At 42.4% G+C, this 24,739-nt stretch overlaps 3 protein-coding genes across 4 annotated transcripts; 2 read left to right on the top strand and 1 right to left on the bottom strand.

The window, feature by feature from the left end:
• Positions 1-1,394: 1,394 nt before the first annotated feature.
• Positions 1,395-6,213, top strand: klhl7 (kelch-like family member 7). Its single transcript, XM_083981889.1, has 12 exons — positions 1,395-1,838; positions 1,998-2,100; positions 2,315-2,408; positions 2,694-2,818; positions 3,061-3,236; positions 3,429-3,603; positions 3,791-3,933; positions 4,105-4,345; positions 4,519-4,720; positions 5,470-5,567; positions 5,662-5,845; positions 5,929-6,213. Exons 1-12 carry the CDS (start codon positions 1,710-1,712, stop codon positions 6,092-6,094), a joined length of 1,836 nt encoding a protein of 611 aa, XP_083838015.1. The 5' UTR covers positions 1,395-1,709; the 3' UTR covers positions 6,095-6,213.
• A 203-nt stretch (positions 6,214-6,416) lies between these two features.
• Positions 6,417-11,532, bottom strand: aste1b (asteroid homolog 1b). 2 transcript variants are annotated; one of them, XM_083981888.1, is made up of 7 exons: positions 11,399-11,532; positions 10,463-10,713; positions 9,862-10,128; positions 8,717-9,756; positions 8,395-8,626; positions 8,081-8,273; positions 6,417-7,471 (listed from the first exon to the last, which is right to left on the bottom strand). In XM_083981888.1, exons 2-7 carry the CDS (start codon positions 10,698-10,700, stop codon positions 7,159-7,161), a joined length of 2,283 nt encoding a protein of 760 aa, XP_083838014.1. In that variant the 5' UTR covers positions 10,701-10,713; positions 11,399-11,532; the 3' UTR covers positions 6,417-7,158. The 2 variants fall into 2 exon arrangements, with proteins under 2 accessions (XP_083838014.1, XP_083838013.1); XM_083981887.1 differs by lacking the exon at positions 11,399-11,532 and adding an exon at positions 11,032-11,083 and having other exon boundaries at positions 6,419-7,471.
• smarcc1b (SWI/SNF related BAF chromatin remodeling complex subunit C1b) lies at positions 11,137-19,508 on the top strand. Its single transcript, XM_083981886.1, has 28 exons — positions 11,137-11,548; positions 11,906-12,025; positions 12,364-12,449; positions 12,535-12,616; positions 12,716-12,808; positions 12,964-13,033; positions 13,141-13,210; positions 13,297-13,372; positions 13,631-13,756; positions 14,001-14,083; positions 14,168-14,274; positions 14,389-14,448; positions 14,598-14,626; positions 14,746-14,861; positions 14,966-15,037; positions 15,126-15,239; positions 15,534-15,687; positions 15,803-15,913; positions 16,124-16,183; positions 16,333-16,591; positions 16,699-16,770; positions 16,868-16,914; positions 17,000-17,108; positions 17,207-17,349; positions 18,432-18,566; positions 18,702-18,834; positions 19,029-19,115; positions 19,201-19,508. The coding sequence occupies exons 1-28, from the start codon at positions 11,372-11,374 to the stop codon at positions 19,266-19,268; spliced, it is 2,859 nt and encodes a 952-aa protein (XP_083838012.1). The 5' UTR covers positions 11,137-11,371; the 3' UTR covers positions 19,269-19,508.
• The last annotated feature ends 5,231 nt before the right edge of the window (positions 19,509-24,739 follow it).

The raw sequence follows: 24,739 nt of genomic DNA, 5'->3' as shown, positions 1-24,739 counted from the left end.
CGATACTCCTCTCTGATCTTCCCCACGCATTCAGCAATAGACAGGGTATCGCTGTGGGCGCAGCCGTAGCTCTGCTGCAGGTTCCTGATGTGTCGGACCATGGCCTCATAGTGCTCCTGCTGTTCATTGAAGGTCTCCGCCATGTCAGAAAACCTCTGGTCCAACTCTGGCACATCTACTCGCTTAATTACCAGCTTGCCAATCCGCCTCACAGTGTTTGCTACAATACAGAAAATACAAAAAGAGTGTGTGTAGGACAGATTCATTCTCTGTTTAATGTATTGGTATGTAGGTTTAAGAGACAAATATAAAGAGTTAGAGAGATGATACCACTGCGTGCTGGTTGGATCTGCCTGGCTGATGCAGCTTCATTCAGATAGGAAGCTATGGGCTGCAGGAGAGGCTGCCTCTGAAAAAGCAAAGTTATTTATTTACGTATCATCTTTCTGTCATTAGTGTTTTTTTTTTGTTTTTTTTTTTACTGATAAACAAACTGAAAGCAATAATTACGCACTTATGTGCACTTGAAACATAATTGGTGCTCTAGCCTAATAGGCTGTTTGTATTTCATGTTGTTCATCCAGCCTTCATGTTGCATTCTCTACACTTTATATAGAGACATAACATTATTATGACATAATTGTGATTTTCAAGAAGATTTCTAGCTATTACATGTACTATAAAGCATGACTCAAATAGCCAACATTAAAGGATTATAACGATGAGCGTAGTCCCCACCATGCTTGAATTAAAGAAGGATAGTGGTAATGGGTTGATCCAGATATTTCACTACAGCAAAAGCAGTTTGAACTCTGAACTCTACTGTAACATGCCATCAGCATTTATACAAAAACTAAGAATAGTCCAATGACATACCTCGCTCTCGGGGTTTTCAGGAGAGAAGCAGCAACAGCAGAGACAACGATGCATTTTCTGCAGCTCTGGTGCCTGTCAGTTTGTTTTCAGGTCAGTTATTTCTGACAATAGGCTATGTACTTGTAGCCCCCATCCCGCTTGACGTCAGCGTCATGCGATTTCTGAAACAAAGTTTTCTTCCTGGTTATGTAGCGAAAGTTGCTGTGCAGGTAGGTAGGCTATGCACAGGTGTGGCAGACAGGTGTAAGTTAACCCTGGCCACCTGTGGGTGCGGAAGTTACACTACGTAAACAAACCGCTGCTGTCGCAACGAGCTGTATCTGGACCTTGTAAATGAGATCAAATCGAAAACATACTATTTAAAATGATCATATAGCCTACTGCTGAGGCGCGTCAGAGCTATAAACTAACTTTGTCAAAGCTCCGCATTGAAACCGGCAGGTCAATCTGTCGTTTGCCATGTGCGTCACTAGATGGCGCAGGCGAGTTTCTCCAACCACAACCAAACCGTTGAAGAAGAAGCACATCCACATCCCAAGCTAAGGATTTGAGTTGTAGCTTAAAAGAAATGCTACACTAACGGGGTTTTTATTACTATTTCAACACACGAGAGCAAGTTTGTTTTTATTACTTTATCTCTGCCACCTTTCTAGGCGAAGTTGCAGTCAAACTGACGGCGTTTTAATTCATTTAATGATAACACAACAACAAGCTGCTCTCGTGCTTGTGAGCAAACTGTCAACAAAGAGACCGCAGCAGCAGCAGCAGCACTTTGTTGTTGGCTCCTGTCGTAGTTTGATAAAAGCCGGAGAGACAGTATTAACCTGGCGGACATGACGGGGATAGCCTCTCCGGAGAAGGCGTCCACCTCCAAAAAGAAGAGCGAGAGGAAATGTGCCACCAAAGAGGAGTACAGACAGCTGTCCAGCATCATGGGAGTCATGAACAACCTGAGGAAACAGGTGAGTGTGTGTGTGTGTGTGTGTGTGTGTGTGTGTGTGTGTGTGTGTGTGTGTGTGTGTGTGTGTGTGTGTGTGTGCGTGTGAATAGACACTAATTTGCGTGATATGAAAATGTGTGTCTTGACTGATGGTCTGTATGTCTGCCTGTGTTTTGCTCAGGGCACCCTCTGTGATGTGACCCTGGTTGTTCAGGGGAAACACTTCCCCGCCCATAGAGTCGTGCTGGCAGCTGCAAGCCACTTCTTCAGCCTCATGTTCACCAGTAAGTGTTACACAAACACACACATACCCATTATCATGAAGAATCCCACTGGTTTCAATAATCCTCTGTCATATATATTCCAGAATGTGAAGTAAAATCATGATGTTTATGATCAAAACTGATTAAATGTTCACTGGTTTCTAAATGTTGTCAAGCATTGCATGAAAAAATATTGAATGCTGCCACTTAATATTTGTTGTTTCTTCACCTCTAGCCCGAATGATGGAGTCAATGTCCCACGAGGTGGAGCTCAGGAGTGCTGAGCCCGAGATCATTGAGCTGTTGATTGAGTTTATCTACACAGCAAGGTAAGAATCTTGGCTTGACGTTGAGCATAAGACACAAAGGATAATTGTGAGTTTTAAGACTGATAACTGGTAATGAACGGTGATCTGATGCTGCCATTACCAGCTTCATAACGTGGCATATTGTTTCTTATTAGTCTTCGATTTTTTGTTTTCTTTTCTTTATTGCTGTATGTTATATTTAGGCATTTTTGTCTTTATTCATTATGATAGTACAGTAGAACAAAGCCTGTATGTCGCTCGCTGTTTTCTTATGTGAAATGCACTGCATGTGTTTGTGTGTGTCAGGATCTCAGTGAACAGCAGTAATGTCCAGTCGTTGCTGGATGCAGCCAACCAGTACCAGATTGAACCTGTGAAGAAGATGTGTGTGGAGTTCCTCAAAGGACAGATTGATGCAACAAACTGTCTGGGTTAGTTCAGCGTTAACTTTCTGTGATGCTTCATTTATTGATTCAACAACATTACTTATTAATTAGCTGCTGGAGAAATGGCCAATATGGTCCAGGAGAATACTTTTTTTGTTTACATTTATTTATTTATTAAAGCACTCTTTTGTTTTTAGATGTAAAAACAAATAATATTCAAGTATTTAAATTACTTTTCCAGTGAAGCTTTTACTCATAACCCTGATGTATGTTCTGTCCTCCTGCAGGTATCTCAGCCCTTGCAGACTGTATGGACTGTCCAGAACTGAAAGCAGCAGCAGAGGACTTCTTCCAGCTCCACTTCACCGAAGTCTACAAACTGGATGAGTTCCTGCAATTGGATGTGACACAGCTCACACGTGTGCTGCACCAAGACAAACTCACTGTCCGTGCTGAGGCCCAGGTATCACAGCCATTCTTTGAAAATATGGTTCATTTCATTTGTACTGTTCTTTTTTTTTTTAATCTAGAAAAGTGTCCAAGAACCTTTTGTCAAGTATTAACTGGATCACAAAATGAATGGGCCTGGATTAAAAAGAATATCCCCCATAACATATTGTTTACTCATGTTTTATTGTTGCATTTCTTGTCAAAGATTTATGATGCAGCAGTGCGTTGGCTGAAGTACGATGTGTGCAACAGACAGCAATACATGGTGGAGGTGCTGGGGAGTGTTCGATTCCCCTTGGTCTCCAAAACCTTCCTCTCTAAGACGGTGCAGGGTGAGCCCCTCATCCAGGACAACCCACAGTGCCTCAAAATGGTCATAAGTGAGTAGGCGTGTATTGCACTCAATAACACTGCTGTAATGAGGGAACAGTTGATATGTTGGATCTTAGTTAAACTGTCTGCATCGCATTTTGTTATAGCAATAAAAGCTTAAATATTCTTTATCATTTAGGCTAAACCCCCCCTCAAACACATACAAAAAACCAAACAGTTTTCTTTTTGTCTCAGGTGGGATGCGCTACCACCTGCTGTCTCTGGAGGATCGTGAGGACCTGGGAGAGAGCAGCCGACCGAGACGGAAGAAGCACGACTACCGCATTGCTTTGTTTGGAGGCTCACAGCCGCAGTCCTGCCGCTACTTCAACCCCAAGGTAACAGACTGCACATTAAAACAGATTTTTACCCACAAGAGACTTGATTGTATTAGCCAGTGGTCACGTAAGTTAGTAAGTAACTTTATTTATATAGCAACTTTCATGAGCATCTACGTCACAAAGTGCTTTACAGAGGCAATCACAGGTCAGTCTGACTTTTCCATGCAGGACTCCAGCTGGACAGACATCCGCTGCCCCTTTGAGAAGCGCAGGGATGCCACAGCCGTCTTCTGGGACAATGTGGTCTACATCCTGGGTGGCTCACAGCTCTTCCCCATCAAGCGTATGGACTGCTACAATGTCCTGAAGGACAGCTGGTACTCCAAACTGGGTCCGCCAACGCCACGCGACAGTCTGGCTGCCTGCGCCGCCCAGGGCAAGATCTACACATCCGGAGGGTCAGAAGTAGGTGAGCACAGCGAGGTGGGAGAGAGGGACTTTGTCTCTTGGAATCGGTGACTTCAGGGTGGTTTATATTTTCTTTTTTAGATATGGGTTTGGAAAAGTACAGGGAATTATTTAGATGATTCCCAATGGATGAAATACCACCCATTTTTGCAAATATCTATTGTGCGTCAATAGGGAGCTCAGCCTTGGACCTTTTTGAATGTTACGACACCAGGACGGAGTCGTGGCAGGTGAAAACCAGCATGCTGATGGCCCGCTGCAGTCACGGCTCAGTGGAGGCCAACGGGCTCATCTACGTCTGCGGAGGAACGGTGGGGAACAACCTGTCTGGCAGGGTCCTCAACAACTGTGAGGTGTATGACCCCAGCACACAACAGTGAGTCACGCAAACACACACTTGTACGACACAAGAAATTATGCACGGTGCGTTAGTGTGTGCTCACAGTCCTGAGACAGTTTTTTTCCCCATAGGTTTACATGCAAAGTGTATGGATGGATATAATAATGAAGAATACGCAGAAAAGAGTGTTGCATTGTTGATCTATACTGGTCTTATTATTTGCACCAAAGTGTGTATAAACATATTGATTTTGTAATATGAATATTATTTGTCTCAGTATTTTTTTTTAGTTTAGTTAGGGATGCCTGATAACTATTGGTACAGATAATTATATATTGGCTGATAATTATCGGTCAAAATACACGGATAAGTGTATAATAATTAGCCAACTTTGCCTGGATTTCACTCATTTTCAGTCCATTTAACCACTAAGTTGATTTGAAACAATATTAACTTGATTGATTTTTATTTTTTATTTTTTTATTGTTATCATTATAACTGTTCTTGCTTTTGTTGTAATTACAGTAGTGATGTCAGTTATATTATTTGGTAAAGTCAGAGGCAGAGCTATAGTGTAAAACTCATCTTTACTCACTACAACTTAGCCTTTCTTAACCGCAAACTATTAATAATGTTATCGGTTATTGGTTATCAGCATCGGTGGGGGAAAAAAAGAGTTATCGTGCATCCCTAAATTTAATCTAATCAATAGATCAAAAGCATTTCTCAACATAGAAGCAGGAAAATTACATAGTAATGAGCTTTCTCTGTCTTCCTGTCCTCAGATGGAGGGAGTTGTGTGGAATGAGAGAGGCCAGGAAGAACCACGGGCTGGTGGTGGTCAACAACAGGATCTATGCTGTCGGAGGGCAGGGAGCGCTGGGTAATAAAACTGCAACTGGAATAATACCAGTACTGCTGGACAGAGTGGCTGTGGCATCTGTGGAATATGTATTTGTGTGTGTGTTTTTTTGTAGGTGGACTGGACTCAGTGGAGTTTTATGACATCGCTAGTAATGAGTGGCGTGCTGCCTCGCCGATGCCGTGGCGAGGCGTGACGGTGAAGTGCGCAGCAGTCAGTGATGTCATCTACGTGCTGGCAGGGTTTCAAGGTGTAGGACGGCTTGGACACGTCCTGGAGTACCACACTGACACCGACAGGTTGGTGTATTAACTAAATAAAACAAATTATAATGGCACAGAAAAGACTAAAACTAATTCTATAATTTTTCTTCTGTGTTCAGGTGGGTGACTTGCAGCAAAGTGCGAGCGTTTCCCATCACCAGCTGCCTGATCTGCGTGGTCGACACGTGTGGAGTGAACGAAGACGAAGACATGGACCTTATAGACTCTCAGCCACACGCTGCATCCGCTGCCCCTCCCTCTGCCTCAACCCCAGCAACGTCATAGGACGAGAGGAAGGTTGAGTGTACTTTACGTTATGGCTGTCACTACATTAGGGCCTCTGAAAGAATATGGAGTTGCTTTACAAATTAAGTGCATTAGAAATATAATTTATTATTATAATTAATTATTACAGGAGGAAAGACCAGGCTTTCTGGAACAGTCTGTCTTGCCTTGACAGGTCATGCCAATGTAAATATTTCTGTGTATATTTAAGTAGTTATGGGAATAAAGGGATAATGAGGCTCTCGATGACAGAGGTTTGTCAGGTTGGATACCCTGGCTGTTTTTGAAAAAAAAAAGAAAAGAAAAAGACAGCGGAGTAGCGAGGATGTCATTTTATTGTACTTTTGCTTTTTGTTGCTTGTGAATTACATACTGTTACAGAGTGTAGATATACTGCATTTATGAGTAGTTGAATCTTGTTTGTGTTGAGTGTTTATATTTAATAAACGTTCCTCTGTGATGCATTGTAACTTGACAGACATTCAATCAACATTTGATCTTAAGAATCACATGGCTGCAAGTACAAATTAGCTGAATACTCATACCTTAAAAACATTTTTATAGAAAGACAGGTAAACAACTCAAGAGCACCAAATTCATGAGAATTAAGGCATCTGCAATAAATTGACATGAAATTTCATATATTGCTCATTACAATGACATTAGCTGCCATACAACTTTCTGGTCAACGATGATAAAAACATCACTACATTCACTGTTGAAATCTTGTGCTCACATGTCAATAAAACTTTAAGGTTGGAAACAATGTCATTAATTATAGTGATATTATGTTGATAAAAGCTGCATGCATATGTTTTAAGGTCACATGATTGTAAATGGAAACAGAAATTTGAACATAAAAAGCAAGTAGTAGGGAGGTTAAATTAGTGCAATAGTTTTAAAAGTTGATGCACAGTGGTAAACACGAAGAGGTGTTTTTCTTCACTTGAAAATGACTGTAGCATTCCCTGAGCTTGTTTTGTAAACCACTGGAATGTCCTCCTTCATTTGGCCCCTAGCAAGCACTTAGTTAGTATCAGCTGGCTCATTTTTCTCCGACCTCCTCACCAATCATCGTCAGACTCTTCCTCGCTCATCAAGAGAGCAAATCTGTTGTTTACCTCGTCCGTCCCTTGCCCCCCTCCCCGAGCCCCTCTCCCGCCTCCTCTCCTTCCTCTCCTCCCACGGCCTCTTCCTCTCCTTCCTCTGCCTGGAGCCGAAGAGGAGGGATGAGCTTTGGAGCTGCACTTCCTCACAGCATCCGTGAGGGAGGAGTAGACCTGTCCAGACAACGGGCCCCCGGCTAAGAGAGATTCAGCAGCTCGGCCCCCTTTGATGTACTTGAGGAGGCCGTGCACCAGGGTACCACTGAACAACCTGAGAAAACACAGAGCGGAGAAGGGAGGCGAGCAAATGGAAACAAAAATACAAGTTACGCTTGAGGTTAGTTTCAGGCCCACTTTTGAGAAACTGAATTAAATTTCAATGTCATTAATATTTCAGCAATGTGCAAAAGAGTCCTCAGACAAAAAGTAGAAGCTCCTGATTTCTGATGTTTTGAGCACCACAACTGAAATTTCATCAACCTCTGTTGTACCAAGGCGGCAGCGGAGACAGTCACCTCAAAACCTCTGCTAATAAAACTAAAACTGTAAATCTAGGTGGGAAGTGTTTTATAATTTAGTAGAACTGATGCACTGGGAACATTTGTCAAATTTATTTATGTAATCTTCTCATCAGTGCTGAAACAATTGGCCATCAAGCCAATCACCACAACACAATCGACATAAAATTAGTTACTAACAAGACGGAGTCATGTATTTGATTAAGACAATTATGAAGCACAAATGCAGATTGTAATCGGCATTTAGCACTTCTTTCTGACATTTCAATTAATTAGTAATTAAAACAGCTTAATAGTTTCACCTAATGTTTCCGCACATGAAAAATACAAACTGTAATATTTTTTACATCCCTGTGTCTTACCATGACAAGCGAGATTCAGGCAGAGGCAGCAGCAGAAGCTGATTGAGACACAGTGCGCTCCAGAGGCAGGCCTGCCATTGGCTCAGACTGTGAGCCATTCCAACATCCAAGCCCCGCCTCTCTCCTGGTCTCACGCGCTGTCGGTCCATCCCTGCCAACACGCTGCGCTCTGCAGCCCAGTTCTGCTGTGGGACTAGGATGATATGTTTTGGCAACAGGTTTTAGATCATTAGCGATGGATCACTGTTAGTCATCACATCACATTTAGTCTTTGTAATTGTGTAGAATTAACGGATAGATGGATCACAACTAACCAGTATGTTGGTTATGGTTAGCTCCAGGCTGGTTGTTCCAGGACAGTTCTCCATAAACCATGCCCAGCACCAAGGCCTGGATGTGGGGCTGTGAGGGCGTAGGTGTGGACTCTCGCAGCCAGAAGCCTGTCGCTGCTACAGCCAGCCTCAGGTGGAGAGGAACAGCAGCCAGATCAGACTCCTTCACTCCTAAGACTTCTAACAGGACGCCAAGACGAACTGCCACAGAAGCCTGTGTAAAATTAGGAAACATTTCCCTTTTTAAAAAATTATAAAACAAATACGGTTAATAAGAAAGACATATTTTTATTGTCATGTTTACCTGGGTGAGTGTGTCGAGATTTATTGGGGTTCTTGGCAGATGTGCCTCCTCTTGGTTTTTCTTCAAGTTCAGGTCTGAACGGTCATATTCTTCCACACTAATGGATGCACTAGGGCCCTGAGTGTGCACTGTGGCTCCACCAGCTGCTTGTTGGATGTTCAATCCTACATTTACACCCTGCTGTGTGGGTGAAATGATGCCCTGACCCCTCCCTCCACCCCTGTGACCACCTCTTCCTCCTCGCCCTCTCCCACCTCTCACACCCTGGCTGAAGTTTTCTTGTACTGTCACATCCTGTGCTTGGACTACACCCCCCTGCCCCTTCAATAGCTGCCCACTGCCAGCCCCACCATGGGGCACATTATACTGGCCTCTTTGCAATAATATCCCATATACTGCCTGACGTATCTTTTTAGCACTACAGTGGCTACTCGATAGTTTGCTGTTCTCCACCTGTGGGATGAGCAGGACCCTACGCATCACCAGAGCATCCACCACCATAGGGGCCAAAAGCCCCTTCGCTGCAGCCAGTGAAAGACACTCTGGTAGCTGCGTGAGCCTGGAGGCCCACTCTCCTAAAGCTGCCTTATCTCCAGAGAACCAGCGAGCCACAGAGCTCTGGGGGGTGAGGTAGTACTCCTGCATACCTGCCCACAGCTGGGAACTGAGTCCACCTTTCTGTCCTCTCTTCACCCTGAGATCCTCCTCCCCCATCAACCTGCTCACTTCCTCCAGGGCCACCGCCGGGTTTGAAAAAGAAGACAGCCACATGAGGATTCCCTCGATGCGGGAGGAAGGAGCTCTACCTTTACCTCTGCCACCTCTGCCTACATCTAACAGAGCAAGTAGTGTTTCAGCATCTTTTGGAGTCCCATAGTCATTCCCAGTTAGGACTGCACACAAGGGTAGTAACTCAGGGTTCATTCCCCCAAACCAGTGACAAAGGCGGTTAGTGGTGTAGCAGCGAGCCGAGATGTAGCGTTGAGAGGCTTTACCGTTAAGGTTGTTCCACTGGAAAGAGCTGAATGGCAGGTAACCACCTATGAGGAGACACAAGAGACAAATATAATATATAACAACTACAAAATCAAGATAACAAAGATCAATACAATTCATTAATTTAGGGGTTTTCGTACTACCCACACCTGGCAGGTCAAAGATATAAAAGTCACTGTCATTGGTCAGAACCGGGCAGCTCCACTGATGAGCCAAACACGCGATCTCCCAGTCAGCCTCTGCTGCACACTGGTAGAGTGGGACTCTTCTCTGGCTGAGGACTTGAATGAAGACATCTCTTGTGAGGATGGGGAGAACAGAGCCACTGCGGCCATGAGAGATGCTGTCTGCCTCCTTTATCTTGGACTGCAGGCGCTGACGCAGAGTGGAAAACTTCTTGTCACTGGGGTCCGTCCCTAATAGTCATAAAAACGACAGAAATTACATTGTGGGTGAGTTATAGGGTTTATGTTTTATAACATGCACTGTGGTACCTAATGAGGAGTCTTGTATCTAACTGACCTTGACCTCTGCATGTGTGATATTTGTGAAATGGAAGATTAGATGACTGTGTGGTTGAATGGGTGAGGATCTGATTTACTTTGAAAGGCTTCTTTAAGATTCCCCTCTTTGACTAACTATATACTTGGAAACCAGTATTGTTAATTGTAAAAGAAATAGAGTTTATTAAAGATTTAGGAGCTCATAGGGTGCAAGAATTTAATATGATTGTTATTACATCATCTTTACCTCCATCAAGTACCACATAGGGCTGAATGTTGCAGGCTGCCAACGCAGAGAGAAACTGGATGAGAAGGCGGGCGAAAGCATCATAGTCCCCTCCATGCTGCTGGTCCAGGCCGTGGCTAAAGTAGAGGCGGAAGTACAGACTGCACCCATCAATAACCAGGCGACTGTCCCTGAACTTCACATCTTGGAGGAACTGTCTGTTCCCCTCAACATAGGTGGTCAGACCCTGGACACCCATGGGATCTCAGGGCCTATGGAAAAACGGAGAGAGAGGGAGAGAGGTTGTATGAGTTGTTGTTACTTACAGGAGTGCTGGTGCTTCAGTGCCTTGCACACTAGTTTCCACTGGGTGTGTGGATCTGTGGTTGGACAGACAATTATAGCATGCGACGGAAAATAAACGCGCTGCTGCAGCTGGACATGAGTTTGTTTTTCCAAAAGGGAAAAAACTGTGTGACAACGAAAAGACTGCAACACAAGACCAAAGGCAACTGATAGGTACATTTTCGCACACATACTCGGAGAGTAGTTTTGAGTTAGGGCATTAAAATATTCGAGTTGCTACTAACCAATGTGTCTTTTTGACTTCTGTTTACATTTCCTCCTGTGCAGTTACTTCCGTGTTTCACTTCAAAGTAAAGGTCCTACCTTGAAAATGCGTATATTATCTTTTGGGCACGGAACCAATATCTTTGCTTATTTAAATAATATAAAACAGAATCAAAAAGACAATTAATGCAATGTAAAAAATAGTTGCAAATATAAAAAAGTAAAAAAAATAAAATAAAATATAAATGCCGTAACTTGTTATGCCAAATTACGACAGTGTGCGCCACATATCGCGAGAGAACGCGAGAACACAAAAGCTAGCAGTTTTGTTCTCCCGTTTGAAATTATTCTCGTTTTATTATGGCCACAATGTCCGGAGGAGCAAACCTCGGGATTCCCGGGACGAGCCAGACCAGCTCCGGGACTTCTGTGCATCGGAAAAAAGACAGCAGTCCGTCCGCCAGGTTCTGGGAAAGTCCGGATACTACAGCCCAACTGGAGGTGGTGCGACAGTGGATCGGGAAGCACTACAAAAAGGTAGTTAGCTCGCCAGAAAGCTAGCTAACGAGCTAGCCGCCCCCTGCTAGAAAGCCCAATGGCTCACACTGTAAACAAACGTCTCATGCTGGATACTACTACGTTTACACACTGGCTAGAAAGAGTTATGCAATGAGCCTGAATAGTAATAGACCAACTTAAAATGAAATACAAAAGATGAAGTGTGAATGTTGCGAAATCTAAGTGGGTTAATCAGCCCAAACACAGCTACAGCGCAGTTGAGACTGACGGTAAATACAGGAAGAATAATAATTCATATAGAACATTGTAATGAACAACTCTCCTTCTCCTATCCCTCTCTAAATGTGTGTATGTGTGTGTGTTTGTGTTTGTCAGTTTGTGTTGGTGGATGCTCCATCATGCCAGGCCCTGGCTGCAGTCACTTTACAGCTGCTCCAGTTTCAAGAGGATGCCTTTGGCCGTCAAGCCACCAGTCCTGCTCTCACCAAACTGCCTGTGAGTTTACCTTCCTCTTTCACTTTGTCACACTAAAATATCAGATCAGAGTACAGAGTCCATTGGTTGTTTTCAGATTTTGTGTATGTTGCTGTAATGTTCTTGTTTTTTTAAATCACTTTAAAGACACAAAGATAGATTTATGTGACGGTATGGACACAGATTAGAACTTAGTCCCTCAGTCTTTACAATAACGATTGTGGTAAATTAAAACATAACATTAGCACTAGTCCTTATCAAGTGGGGAAACTATAAAATTATTATAGATCTTAAAAACTGTCATGGTGGCTGTAAGCTATCAAATAAACTAAATAGCAAATATTACTGTTTCCCTCTAGGCACAGTGCTTCCTGGACATGCAACCAGGTGGTGGACTCTGCCACATTCTTGGCACTGCCTACAAATTCAAGGCAGAGCAAGGCTGGTGGGTAACAGGACTAATTTTACTGTGATATTCCCTTACAAAACCTCTTTTTTGTGTGTCTTTAATATCTTCTGTATCTTTGCAGGCGACGATTTGACCTGCAGAATCCGTCCAGAACAGAGAGGAATGTGGAGATGTTTGGTGCCATTGAAGGAGCACTGATCCAGGTAATAAAGCAAAGAGACACACACATATTGTATTTAGATACTAGACTACCAAAAGACACACACACTGATGAACTTGCACCTCTATTTGTGTGTTTACAGAACAATTGTATGTCACTGCCTGTGGTGTATCTGGATTCCACTCTTGATCAGGAGCTGGCAAGCAGACTTACCAATATTATCACCAAGCACCAGGTAAAGTGCTGCAGAATAGAGTTACGTATAAAACAACAAAGACAGAGACAGATTATTAAAAGTATTCTAAGGCTGATATTACTGATTAACTCCACTGTAGCTCTGGTAACATAATCCCTCTCAGTACAGCTGGGTCATGATTTGTCTTTGCACAGGGTACACTCACTGAGGATCGAACGCTGGCGAGTCACCACATCTACCCCTCACCTGCTTCTACAGAGGAAGGTCAGTTCAAATGTGTGCATGCGCAATATGTGTGTTTGTTATTGTTATAAATATCCAGCACAATTTCAACTTAATTCATTTTTTTTTTAATACACATCTCTTTTCAGATGAATGGATGTGTCCTGTCATGCGAAAAGACAAACATGTATTGGTACACTGGGGCATGCACCCGGACAGGTAATGCAGAAGCACCCACATTCACACACAAATGGTCACACACAATCCGATCACTTAACCAATTACGTCTCTTGTTTTTCTTGCAGTTATGACAGCTGGCTGTCCTCAGGTGATGTTGATGGAGAGGTTGAGGAGCCACCGCACCCAGAAAAACCCTGGAGGGTGAGCATACATAAAATTAACTTTGTATCTAACTGTCTGTTTACTCCTGAGCAGTTTGATTTGCTTGCATATCAAGAGAGTGTGGCATTCGACAGTTCAAAAAGTGGGCATCAACATGATCTTGACTGAAGCAGACTGAATAATGCGTGGTAGACTGAATAATGCGTGGCAGTTTTAGACAGTGAAGACATAGGTCTGTACACAAAATTATACACATGAATTCCCTCAGTTATATTTCTATGTGCTTGTGTGTTTCAGGTCCATGCTGGTTGGGTTCTGGACGCAGATGTTTTTAACGAGTGGATGAACGAGGAAGACTATTGTGTAGATGAGAGGAATGCACCAGCAATCCTCCGCCAGCGTATTTACCTCCGAGATGACCAGGTTTGTGTGAACCTGTAGGAACCTGTAGAAGGTCTAGACACCTTGTGAAAGGAACAGCACAAATTTCCGTTCCGGACAATAAAGGTCTTTTAAGTTAAGTTTAAGTAATCGGTTAAAACAATCACTTCAGCTACAGAAAGCAGGCGTGTTCCTTGAGACTGTCATTTTTTTCCTCAATGTGTTGGGTGTTTGTTTCAGTCAAAGACTCTTACACTCTTCTACCCACCTCTACCTTATCTTCTAGGACTCAAAGACGACCCCCTCCAAAAAGAGAAGGCGATCCCCCTCTCCTCCTTCCTCTGAAGGCAGAAAGAAAGGAAAGAAGGGGTATGAAACAACTGTTTGATCTAAGCAGGGATATGTTGGGCATTTTGGTTTAAGGTCTAATGGCCACTTGTTTTGTGTGCACAGGAGAAGGCGTGGGCAACAGGAGGAAGAGCCAGAAGAGGACCTGACCAAAGACATGGAGGACCCGACACCTGTTCCTAACATGGAGGAGGTCATACTACCCAAGAATGGTAAAACACTCAAAAACAGCTTTTATAACTCACTAAAATGTTTAACATGTTTAGAGTGACATTTCTCTTAAAGGTAAAAATTGTTTCTTCTAACGTCTTACTCTGTCTGTGTAGTCAACCTGAAGAAAGACAGTGAGAACACTCCTGTCAAAGGAGGCACCATGGCCGACCTAGGTAAGCTAGCATGTGTTAATGGTAAATGTTTTCAAATAAACTAGAATTGGTAAATTTTCCAGGTTTAAAACAAATTCAATAGAATTGTAGTCTCCCTCTGGGGTTTGTGTATATGCATCTTGATTCATGCTTCACTGTTTCTCTTACAGATGAACAGGAAGAGGATTTCCCAGGAAGGGTAAATATTAAACCAATTTTCATTAATCAGAATGTTTATAATTGCATAGTCTATTGATTTTTTTTTTTGTCTCATAAAATTAAGGTGTTGATGCATTTGTATTGTGTGTTTGTGTACAGGAGGATGAGGAGGGAAGAGCAGAGCTGCCACGCTTATCAGAGGGAGAGGACAATATCACAGAGCAAACCCATCACATTATAATACCAAGCTACACGTCATGGTTCAATTACAACAGGTGAACGAACACACACAGATACACACAGACCTCTACTGACACTGACTTGTTCTCCTGTGCCAGTGTGTGCCTAACATAAAATGTTTGTGTCTGTGTGTTTCCAGCACTCACTTAATAGAGAAACGTGCACTGCCTGAATTCTTTAATGGGAAGAACAAGTCCAAATCTCCAGAAATGTGAGTACCGCTGACATTCAGACATCACCATCACATTACATGATGGAGAATACCTCACCAATGGCCTGATGTTCTTCTCACATTGCAGTTACCTGGCGTACCGCAACTTCATGATCGACACATACCGGCTGAACCCGCAGGAATACCTCAGTTCAACGTCCTGCAGGCGCAACCTCACCGGGGACGTCTGTGCTGTCATGAGGTATAACTTCGTGTGTGGGTGTTTTGCTGCACCAGCTGTATCAGCTAAATTAAGTCTATTATGTAGGCATTTGGGACTGTAAATGTGTTAAGAAATTCAATATGTTATTGTTGCGAAAGAACATGTGACATTCGGTGTCGTTAACGGGGGCTGCCTGCAGTTTAAAGGCAGCTTTTATTTTTCATCACAGTGTGACAGATGCTGGTTTGTGTTTTTCTACTTTGACGCTTGTTGAGGCAGTTTGCATTTCAGTGAAACACGTAGAAAGAAAAAAAAAACATACTTGTGTTTCAGGGTTCATGCATTTTTGGAGCAGTGGGGTTTGATTAACTACCAAGTGGATGCAGAGAGCAGGCCCCTCCCCATGGGACCTCCACCCACCCCTCATTTCAACGTACTGGCTGACACACCGTCCGGGCTGGCCCCGCTACAACATAAACCCCTACAGGTAACACACACACACAAACAAACTTTGCATGTGGAGCACGTGACAAGAGCTTAACACAGATGGATATGAGACACCCATTGATGGCCTTTTGTTGCTCGCTCTCTCTCTCTTGCAGGTGTCCGCCTCGCAGCACATGTTGTATTTCCCAGAAAAGAACAGAGAGAAGCCTTCAGACAGCCAGAACTTTGGTCTGCGCTCCGACATCTACGCCAAGAAACACCCGAAGGTCTCGCACAGTTACAGTACAAATATACTTAATAAAACATTGTAGTTTCCTCTTTTTTTTCTTTTTTTTTTGATATTATGGTACTGTCTCTGGTCGAATAATTATTTCCATTTATATATATTAGTCCATATTTAATCACTGTATGCATTTAGATGTGGAAAAAGTTATCTATTATCAATTGTATTAATGTTATTTTGCCATTTTCTTCAGACCAAAGGAGCGAGTGCAGGAAGGGAATGGACAGAGCAAGAGACCCTCTTGTTGTTAGAGGTAAGGGAAACATTTTCTGCATGATTCTGGTTTCCTGTCATGAATCATACACATGACTCAGTGCTTACCAGATTATTTTGATGACTGTGATCTGAGCCTAGCCTGTTCCTCTGTCTCTCCCCTTCATCTGTTTCCCATGTCTCTCTCAGGCTTTAGAGGTGTACAGAGACGACTGGAACAAAGTATCTGAGCATGTGGGCTCCAGAACGCAGGACGAGTGCATCCTCCACTTCCTCCGTCTGCCAATCGAAGATCCCTACCTAGAAGACTCCTCCGCCTCACTCGGTCCACTGGCGTTCCAGCCTGTGCCTTTCAGCCAATCGGAGAACCCCGTTATGAGCACTGTGGCCTTCCTGGCATCTGTGGTGGACCCACGGGTAGCATCGGCTGCAGCTAAAGCAGCACTGGGTAAGGGGACAGAGGCAGGGGTGCTCATTTGTTTGTAGTAGTTTGTTTATGATATCATTCTAAGATAGTACAGAGTGTGTGTCATGAGTATACATCTCTGTCTTCAGAGGAATTTTCCAAAGTGCACGAGGACTTACCGGACAAGATCTCTGAATTGTCCAACCAGCTTGAAAAAACAGGTAATATGGTATACACTTATCATATTCAATTGATACATACTCAATCTATACGGTCTATAATACATAATATTACAATCTATCTCCCTGTGTCATTTAGACTCAATGGATGCAGAAAAAATGGAAACAAACTCCTCCTCCCATCAGGTAATGCAACAACAAGAGAGTTTTATCATATCTACTGTGATTGTAGCCTAATATGTGTTTGTGTGTGTGTTTGTGTGTGTGTCAGATCCCTGGAAGGGCAGATGGCCTCAAGGTGGAACCTAGTGGGGCAAAAGAGGAGGGAGATCAAGTTAAAAGGGAAAATGCAGAAAATATTCTTGGAGAGGAGACGGATGGTATATAAACACGTACAATACACATAAATGTGTGTATATATATATATTTATATGTGTGTATGACTGACTCTATTCATGAAAATCTGTTTATGATTCAGGAAGGGGTGATGAAGACGAGAGTGTAGGGCGGCGAGAGGGAGATGGGGACGAGGGGAGGAGAGGGATGGAGCTGGAGCTGGTGGAGGGCAGCGTTGCCACGGCAGCAGCATCTGCTCTGGCCTCGGCTGCTACAAAGGCCAAGGTAAGGCCGGCCCCCCTGCATCAGAACTGACCAATTACAAGAGGATATAGTGAAGCAATGGTTGTCACTTTTTTTTTCCAGTTGTGTCAGAGGTCTCCTAGCAACCAAAACAGGCCCCATCTCAGAGACCCGTTCAATACGAGGGCTTTGTACATGTAATTGACAGAGGCAGGGACTGAAATTATCTCGATATCCAGCAGAAAATAATAATTAAAAGTGTTTTATGTTTCCAGTGGAGAGGAAGAATATTCAGAGGTGTTCATCTGCCCATGGTTGTTTCCTTTGTAATACATTGAATATGGCCACTAGAGGGGGCATTACTTCAAGAGGCAAACCTCTGCTGGTAACAACCATGAAGTGATAAAAAAGAAATGCATAATAAAAAATTGAAATTGACATGATTTTGATCATTTTTGAATCCAAAAGTTGACTTGATTTGAATTTAGAGTTATTTAGTTTCCATAGTCTTAAGAGCTTAACCAACAACCCATCATCTTCACACTTTGATTTTTTGTCCAAATTAAACTTGCATACCGTATGTAGCATGTTAAATCAGGCTAGGCTATCTGTGTCCCTTTGCTTTCAGTCTATGCTAAGCTAACTGGTTGCCAAGAGCGGTATTGTTCCTCTCATCCAAGAAGGGTGTCCTTAAATCTTCTTAAATCTTCTCATCCTCTTCAGTCCCTTCCAACTACTTTGATATAGTCCTAGCGATAATATAAACCTGCAAAGTTGCGATTACTTTTAATGTGTTCTGTCAAGTTGTGCGGTTAGATCAATTGGTGTCCAGCCCCTTATTTGTTGATGATTGATTTTCTATTTTTCTTCCATCCAGTTGCTTCATTTATTTTCTCTCTATCCCTGCCACGCTCTGGCACACCCAATTTATTCCACCCTCCTCTACCTCCTCTCACCTCGTATCTTTTCTCTCCGTTCTGTGTTTTCCTTCTTTATCTCGCCTCTGCTACTTTTTTCATTTCCTTCATTCTCACCTATCACCCAGTCTCTCACTCATTTAGGGTTTCATTTCCCCTCTAACTTCATCCTCTTTTAACTCCTGCCTTTTTCTCCCTGTATCACAGCATTTGGCTGCAGTAGAAGAGAGGAAGATCAAGTCCCTCGTGGCTCTGCTGGTGGAGACTCAGATGAAGAAGCTGGAGATCAAGCTGCGACACTTCGAGGAGCTGGAGACCATCATGGACCGTGAGAAAGAGGCTGTAAGTGGATCTGCTACCTGCGGCTATCTAAAATAAAGACAATACAATTTTCTGTGGGGTTTATGTCCAGAAACAACTGTAGCATACCCATCCCTTATCACTAAGTCTTTGCGTATGTGTGTGTGTGTCATGCAGCTGGAGCAGCAACGGCAGCAGCTTCTATCAGAGAGACAGACTTTCCACACGGAGCAGCTGAAACAGGCGGAGATGAAGGTCCGCCAGCAGAAAGAGCAGCAAGGACAGCCAGGATACACAATGCAGCATTCTGGTCAGTCCATATATACACATACATCATTATGTGTATTTTACACACACATAAATCAGATTAACCATTTTACTTAACAAAAAACTTTTTTTTTTTTACAGTGAAATACATCCTGTCTCACTCTGCTATTCATTTCTCATGTTTGGAATCGTTGTTTGATCCCACTCCTAATGTTTTACTCTTTCCCTCTTCTTCAGGGCAGTCCATGCCTAATCGGATGATACCTAGTGGAGGCAACCCCCAGCCGATGGCCCCCCGACACCCTGGAGCCCCTAATGGCATGTGTGAGTATTCCTAACTGTTGTCATTTGTTTAAAATGCTGCTAATTTCATCGGATTGTGTGACAACAATAACTTCTTCCTCCACAGACCCGTCTTCACAGCCTGATGGCATCGCACCAGCTCAGCCCGGTCCTCCAGCATCCACCCACAGCTGAAACAACCATAAGACAAGTCACGCGCGCGCACACACACACACACACACACACACACACACACACACACACACACACACACACACACACACCAGTCCTCCTTCAAGAGGGATACACACACACATTAAAATGTAACACTGGCGTTAATGTTTAGGAACAATTGCTAAAAATTGAAGTCAGTAACTCCTCAGTAGTCACACATTTATAAATATTGAAATATTTGTGCTCTGATGTCAGAGTTGAGAAATCTGCAGATTGAACTCGACTCATTAAAGTTGTTTTATACAAAGCTTTGGTCTTATTGTTTGTCCCAGTCCAACTGGTTCATCGCAGGTGTTTGTGATGTCAGTTGTGACACGAATAAGAAATCACTGTTCTAAGTGCATGATATGCACTGAATGCCAGCCATCAGTAAGGACTGCACAAGGTATAACAGTTCTCAATGCATTAATACAATACCAAACAATAGAGTATTAACAGTTGTTTTTATTGGAGAGTAATGATTCCACTGATCTACTGATACAGTTAATTTGAGAAGAGAAACTTTGTTAACTTTGATCATAAAAAAAGATAAGACAAATAAATGAAGTCTTGCTATCATGGGAGTGGAACATATTTTGATATGTAAATGTGGTACCACTCAATAGGCTTTATGCACAGCTCCACTACTTCCTGAAATAAGCCAGCTCCTTTATTTCCTGTTTTATATTATTGGACAAAGTGATTAATCCAGGTGTGCCTGACCATTGTGACTACTCAGACACACCTGGATTAATCAATTGGTCCAATAATGTAAAACAGGAAATAAAGGAGCTGGCTTATATCAGGAAGTAGTGGAGCTGTGCATAAAGCCCATTGCCGTCTGTCTTTGCCCTATAGAGTGAGTGGAGACTGTAAATTTAGAGTACAAAGTATTAGACACTCTACAAGTATACTGACTGAATGAAAAAAAATCCTGATATGCTCCAGGTTCTTGCACAAATCTAATTATGAACTAGCCTGACAAGCCAGACTATATCATTAAAATGTATAGTCTGGCAACGACCGGTAGACCTCGGCTCAATCCAGGGGGCGGGATGAAGGCTGTCTTTCAAACTGCCTCTGCACGCAATAGGGTAGTGCTTGAGCGCTATGACTAATCAGAGCAAAGAGCAGGATGACGTTAGCCTGACAAGCCAATTAAAATGTATGTCGTCATCGCGTTAAGCCCGCCCAATGACTCTCTAAACAGATAGAGCTCTGTGATTGGTGAACACAATCGGTGTTCGAGACTCAAAAAGTTCCTATGGCTCGTTTCTAGACCCACCTACGGAGCAAATATATTTGCTGCCGCTAGGGTGCGTCTAGATTTCTAGGCTAATTATGAACCATTAGCTCTGGATCAACTTCCACTGGCCCTACTCTGAGAAAAATGTGTTGTGTTCTATGAACTGGCTGCCTCTCTAGCCAATGCATAACAACAAGTACCATTAGCACAAAAGCATTGAATCCACAGGCCATCGAAGTTTCCATTCTGATCACTTGAGTGACGTTCAATGCAATCATCCCAATCATCATTTTGACTTTATCCCTGGAAAAAAATAGAAAAAGATTAATTAAAGATGGCTTAGATAGGGTTAACACTTTCTTTCCTAAATTTTACCTAAAGGGGAATTGCCTTCTTTTTTTAAGATCTGGACCTTATTTCTAGCATAAAATACGATAACCCAGATAACTTGTCAACTTGGTGTCATTACAAGTCGTTCCGACGAAATTAGATCCAGCCGAGAGCCATGTATAACAGGAGCCTCTAAATAACACGTTGTCTGCCGTGAAACTCGTTCATCTTGCCAATATTTTGTTAAGATAATGTAATATATCCATGCTTAAGATAGTGCTATTCCCCTCTGAGTCTGGGGTTTGCTGTTAACAACTTCCGGGATCTGTAGGTTCTTCTCCAGAGAAGAAGGTTAGTAGGTCAACGTATAATGCAAAAATATGCAACAGAAATTTTGAATAACAACAACAACTGTGTCCTCATCTTGCAAATGAGAATGACTGAGGCATCCTGGGTAATTTAGGGGCTGTGTCCGGCATTTTTAAATTCCCTCAGGTCTGCACTCAGTGGCTTTTTTTATTTATTTATTTTTTTTTGTTTCTTTTGTAGCACTATGTCTCGTAATTATTTTGACACCCTCATTGAAACCGACCGTTCACGCTATCTTGAAAAAAATCCATCGGTATGCCCATTTAGCCTCCCACAATTGGATCAATGACCCCACACAGTGGCCAACAGTTTCTTACCCGGACATCTTCATGTATTTGGTCGAATCACTAGGTAGGTTTTGGCTAAGTGTTGTCTGTAAATAGCATGGATCCATGGTAAATAGCCTGTTAATAGCCAACTTTTTGTTAGTTAGTTTGTCAAGCCAGTTAGGCTAACTAATGTTGACTAACATTAGCTAACTTATTTTAAAAATGCTGGGCGCTGCCCCTAAATTAGTACCCAGAATGCCTCCTTCACTTTCATTTGCATAAAGATGCCTCTCTGGTCTATGTCTTTTGATCCAGCACAAAGGTCAGTGAGGAAACCAAAGGTAATTTAAGCAGTGTTAACAAATCTAGACTTACTCTGATGAATGCTCTTTGATCAACATGTAGACTCCAAGAAACAGCATGGAGATGTTTATTCCCTGCGCCACAAACTCAGAATGTAGAGTGATGACATTGGTTGTTCTCATTCCAAAAGCAATAAGTAAGCTCTTCCTGTAAAATCACAAAATAATCACATGAATGTATTTATACACAGCATGAAATGCATCATGTCTGCAGGAGAAATGAAATGACCAACTGTACTCACACAACTGGAATATCCATCTTGAGTAAAGTCCTTTATTTGTTTCTCCAGTAGTTACCTGTCCCCTCTGTATCCTCCAAGTGTCTGTCTTACCTTAATAATAATAATACATTTTATTTGGAGGCGCCTTTCAGGTCACCCAAGGTCACCTTACAAAAAAGGAGTGATAAAAGATCATAGTAAAAACAAAACAAACAAAACATCAAGATATAAGCGAGTGTAGTGCAGAGTGTCTGGTTTATAGGGAGTGTGCCAGTTTGAACAGGTGGGTTTTAAGTTGGGATTTGAATGTTGTGATGGAGTCTGACTGTCTTATGTGTGGTGGGAGGGAGTTCCAGAGTTTTGGTGCCGAGTAGATGGCACAGTAATTTTAATCTTGCAGTATCTTATCGGTCTATTAATGTATCACTACTGTACAGCTAAATGGGTCAGTGTTGTCCAACAAAGTCAGTGCCAAGGTTTGTGAAAGTCAGAGTTCACCTCTCCCAAAGAAACAGAAAGCCACAAATTGTAATTGCAAAAGCCAAATATTCTGTGTACTATTTATCTTAAAATGTCTCAAACCATATTTCATTTCCAGATATAGCTTAAATATGTGATTTCTGCCACAGATAGCATTGCTTTTTCTGTTGTTTAATTCTGCATTTAAGATAGAGCTTAATGACTCTGAATGAATGTACACCACTCCCACAACTGTTGCTCCAGCTATTGCTGCCACTGCAAATATCGCTGTCACACTAGGGGCTGACATTTTCACACCTTCGACCACAATGGTAAATCCAGTCACAGCGATATTCACCTTCACTTTATCACTTAGAAAAGAGGACACGCTTAATAACTACAGTAATTGGACACCCAGTGATTTAGGTACAATTTCAACATCACCTGAAAAAAAATGTTAAATTGAAACTAAAAATGATGAAGTCACTTCTATCACACACATAAATGTTGCTTTTAAAGAGTTGATCCATCCCTGCACCTCCTGTAGGATCGTACGTATCAAGACAATGTTACGAGTGAGGTTCATTACTTACATTGTAAGAGCCATCCTGACTATTGTATCTCCCTGCAGAAGTAATCTGGGAACAGATAATGGTACAGAGTGCCCTTCAGATTCAGTGTAAGGTTTTTATCTAGAGCCAAATCAAACTCACATTACCACATTGCTACAAGAGAGGCTGCATCATGACTACAGTTACTAAGTAACTAAGCCACCCTAATTTTGTGACGCAGTGAAACACTGTTTACTTTCAGTTTCATTCTTACTCACACATAATTATGAACCTACTCAGACAACTTGATTGTTTTCTTTTTGTTTTTATTCAAGGTACTTGGGCACAAAGGCTGGCAGATAGGGTTTGACAAATTATTTAATAAAATAATAACCCACATGGGTTAGGGCATGAAAAATAATAATCATTAAAATAATTATGGAAAAATATTTAATTCAACTAATCCAAACTGGAAATAAATTTAAGCACATCATGGAAAGCCACCGTACACAAACAGGAGCCTAACTGACGATAAGGGGAAGACAGAGAGATTGCATATGGGTGTATAACACATGAGGGCAGGGCAGACAAACCCACTGAATGGAAAACAAGACAGATGGTAAATAATAGGGTGCCCTGGGGGCTCACCTAAAATTCGGTACATGTGGAGGGTCTCTCTTTACAGTACCTGTGGCTGCAGTTTGAGAACCTGACCCAAACTTGACCCTAACCTCTATTTTTCTCAAGCTCTAACCCCAACCTTCCTCTTGTCTAACCCCAAGCTTAACCGTGACCCCTTAAAAAATATGATTTAATAATGTAATAGCAGTTGTAATAATTTATTAGTATATGAATTCAGTGTTTGGTTACAATTTATCTTTCTTTCTGAGTAATTTTGGTTCCACCTGCCCGGTTTCTATGGGAGACAGGTAAAATGCAAGTCTTCTTATCGGGGCTCTCACTCGCACTGGCTTGATGTTGGTTTGTGTCTGTTGATTCAGTTGTAAGCAGTGTGTGTCATTTGGTGTTTGCGGCACTTGGAGTGATTTGGTGGCCCTAAACGAAATCTTGTTTGGGGCCACCAAAATCCTAGGGCCGGGCCTGGTTGAGCTGAACAAATGGTCTCACTGTCCTGCTGTAACCGTGTATATTTTTATAAGGATCAAACACCCATTGTAACCTGTAACACCAATGGCCCTGACACGCTATCCCACTCATAAAATAGGGTTACAAAAGTATTGCATTTGGTGCTTTGTGACACCCCCAATTGTGAAGAATATATTTTTTTTATGGGAATTTACAACAACAACAAAAGTTCACATTAATGTTTTTATTTGCAGAAATGCAGCATGTCAACAGTAAGTGATAGTGGGATTGGATCAATTACACTATATTACCAAAAGTATTCGCTCACCTGCCTTTACTCATTCTATGAACTGAAGTGCCATCCCATTCCTAACTCATAGAATTCAATATGATGTCGGTCCACCTTTTGCAGCTATTACAGCTTCAACTCTTCTGGGAAGACTGTCCACAAGGTTGAGGAGAGTGTTTATAGGAATTTTTGACCATTCTTCCAAAAGCGCATTGGTGAGGTCACACACTGATGTTGGTCGAGAAGGCCTGGCTCTCAGTCTCCGCTCTAA

Source organism: Trachurus trachurus (assembly GCF_905171665.1).
Source record: "Trachurus trachurus genome assembly, chromosome: 11".
NCBI classification, from domain to species: Eukaryota; Metazoa; Chordata; class Actinopteri; order Carangiformes; family Carangidae; genus Trachurus; species Trachurus trachurus.
Note: the sequence above shows the minus strand (reverse complement) of the source record. Positions and strands in the feature narration are given on the sequence as shown.